This window comes from Octopus bimaculoides, chromosome 14, assembly GCF_001194135.2.
Source record: "Octopus bimaculoides isolate UCB-OBI-ISO-001 chromosome 14, ASM119413v2, whole genome shotgun sequence".
Classification (NCBI taxonomy): Eukaryota; Metazoa; Mollusca; class Cephalopoda; order Octopoda; family Octopodidae; genus Octopus; species Octopus bimaculoides.
In genome coordinates, this window is record NC_068994.1 from 14,685,518 (window position 1) to 14,687,245 (window position 1,728).

The following is a 1,728-nucleotide window of genomic DNA, read 5'->3' on the forward strand; positions in this document are numbered from 1 at the left end:
ATATAAATATATATATTCTCCCTTTTTTGTATGAATGCCTGTGCATATGTATTTGATACAAACCATCTAACCCATGCCAGCATGGAAAGTAGACATTAAATGATGATGATATATATATATATATGTGTGTGTGTGTATGTGTGTGTGTGTGTGTGTGTGTGTGTGCGTGTGTGTGTGTACGAACAGCCATGCTACATGGCAGTGTAACATGGGCTGTGACTGATGAGGACATGAGGACATCTGTAAGCTTGCGAGGAATTGCTGTCCTTGTGGCAAAATTTGAAACCATTATTATCATTATCATTAGGATGACAAGCTAGTAGAATCATAAGCACATTGGGCAAAATACTTAGTGGTATTTCATCAATCTTTGTTTTCTGAGTTCAAATTCCACTGAGGTCAACTTTCCATTTCATCCTTTCAGGGTCAATAAAATAAGTACCAGTTGAACTCTGGAGTCAATGTAAATTGACTTGCTCGCTCTCCAAAGTTACTGGCCTTGTGCCAAAATTTGAAACCATTATTATTATTATTATTATTATTATTATTATTATTATTATTATTATTATTATTATTATTATTATTATTATTATTATTCCACCGAGGTCAACTTTGCCTTTCATCCTTTCAGGGTTGCTAAATTAAGTACCAGTGAAACACTGGGGTCAATGTAATTGACTAGTCCCCTGGTGGCAAATAAAAGAAATTATTATTATTATTATTATCATAAGTTAAGTATTTTTCTCTGTAAATCTTGTGTGACCTTTGATTCTCTCTTCTATTTTTACAGGTGATAGAGCTGATTTGTGAACGTGGATGAAATTACTGATATTAGGAGAGGCAATAAAGTCTCTAATTTAATTCTGCTTAATTATCTGGAGTCAAGAATAATCTAGATAATTAAGCAGGACAAAGAAATACTCAGTATACAAATTTTTTTTTAAAAAAAGGGTAAAGGAAGAAACAACAATCATACTTCTCAAGCATTTCTGGGACCAATATTTGTATTTTGTGTTTTTTTCTTTCAGTGCTTGGACTTAAGTGTGGTTTTGAAAAGATTATAAAGACCTATGATGGTTAGGGAAGAATTTCTGTAATAAAAAGAAGAATGTTGATATTTAAATAACAAAACATGGTGAGCTGGCAGAATCATTAGCATGCTTAGTGGCATTTTGTCCATCTTTACATGCTGAGGTCAACTTTGCCCTTCATCCTTCCAGGATTGATAAAATAAGTACCAGTTACACACTGGGGGTTGATGTAATCAATTTATCCCCTCCATCAAAATTGTTGGCCTTATGCCAAAACTTGAAATCAATATTTAAGTAATATTTAATTTGTTGTGGAGCCTATTTGGTTTGGCTATAAATGAAGACGGAAGCAGCTGATGATAGAAGTGGTAGTCATAAAGGGAGAAATACATGATGAATGAAGCTGCCTACGGCAAAATTGATGGTAAATTATGTAGAATAAAAGAAAAAATTAAAACTTGGTGATAAAATAAATGGTTTTTGTTATTTTTTAAAAAATCAATTTTTTTTCCATTTTTGTAGAAATATGTTTATGGGATGGTAACTTGGGGTCTCTTTGTTATAGAGTATTGCTGACCAAATAAATTTTCAGGCTGCTTAAATTGGGTAGCGTCCTGGTGATATTTTTGGCCCAATAATGCTAACCAGGGATCACTACAGATACAACACTGACTTTCCAGACACTGAGATCTAGAAG

The 1,728-nt window shown here is 33.0% G+C and overlaps 1 protein-coding gene across 1 annotated transcript in view; it reads left to right on the top strand.

Annotated features, from left to right (window-relative positions):
* Positions 1-1,505, top strand: part of LOC106875028 (vacuolar protein sorting-associated protein 51 homolog) — a 41,095-nt gene extending 39,590 nt beyond the window's left edge. The window contains exon 19 of the mRNA XM_052973025.1: positions 791-1,505. Coding sequence (XP_052828985.1) covers positions 791-820 — 30 coding nt within the window. The 3' untranslated portion in view covers positions 821-1,505. The remainder of the gene's footprint in view (positions 1-790) is intronic.
* Positions 1,506-1,728: the final 223 nt, after the last annotated feature.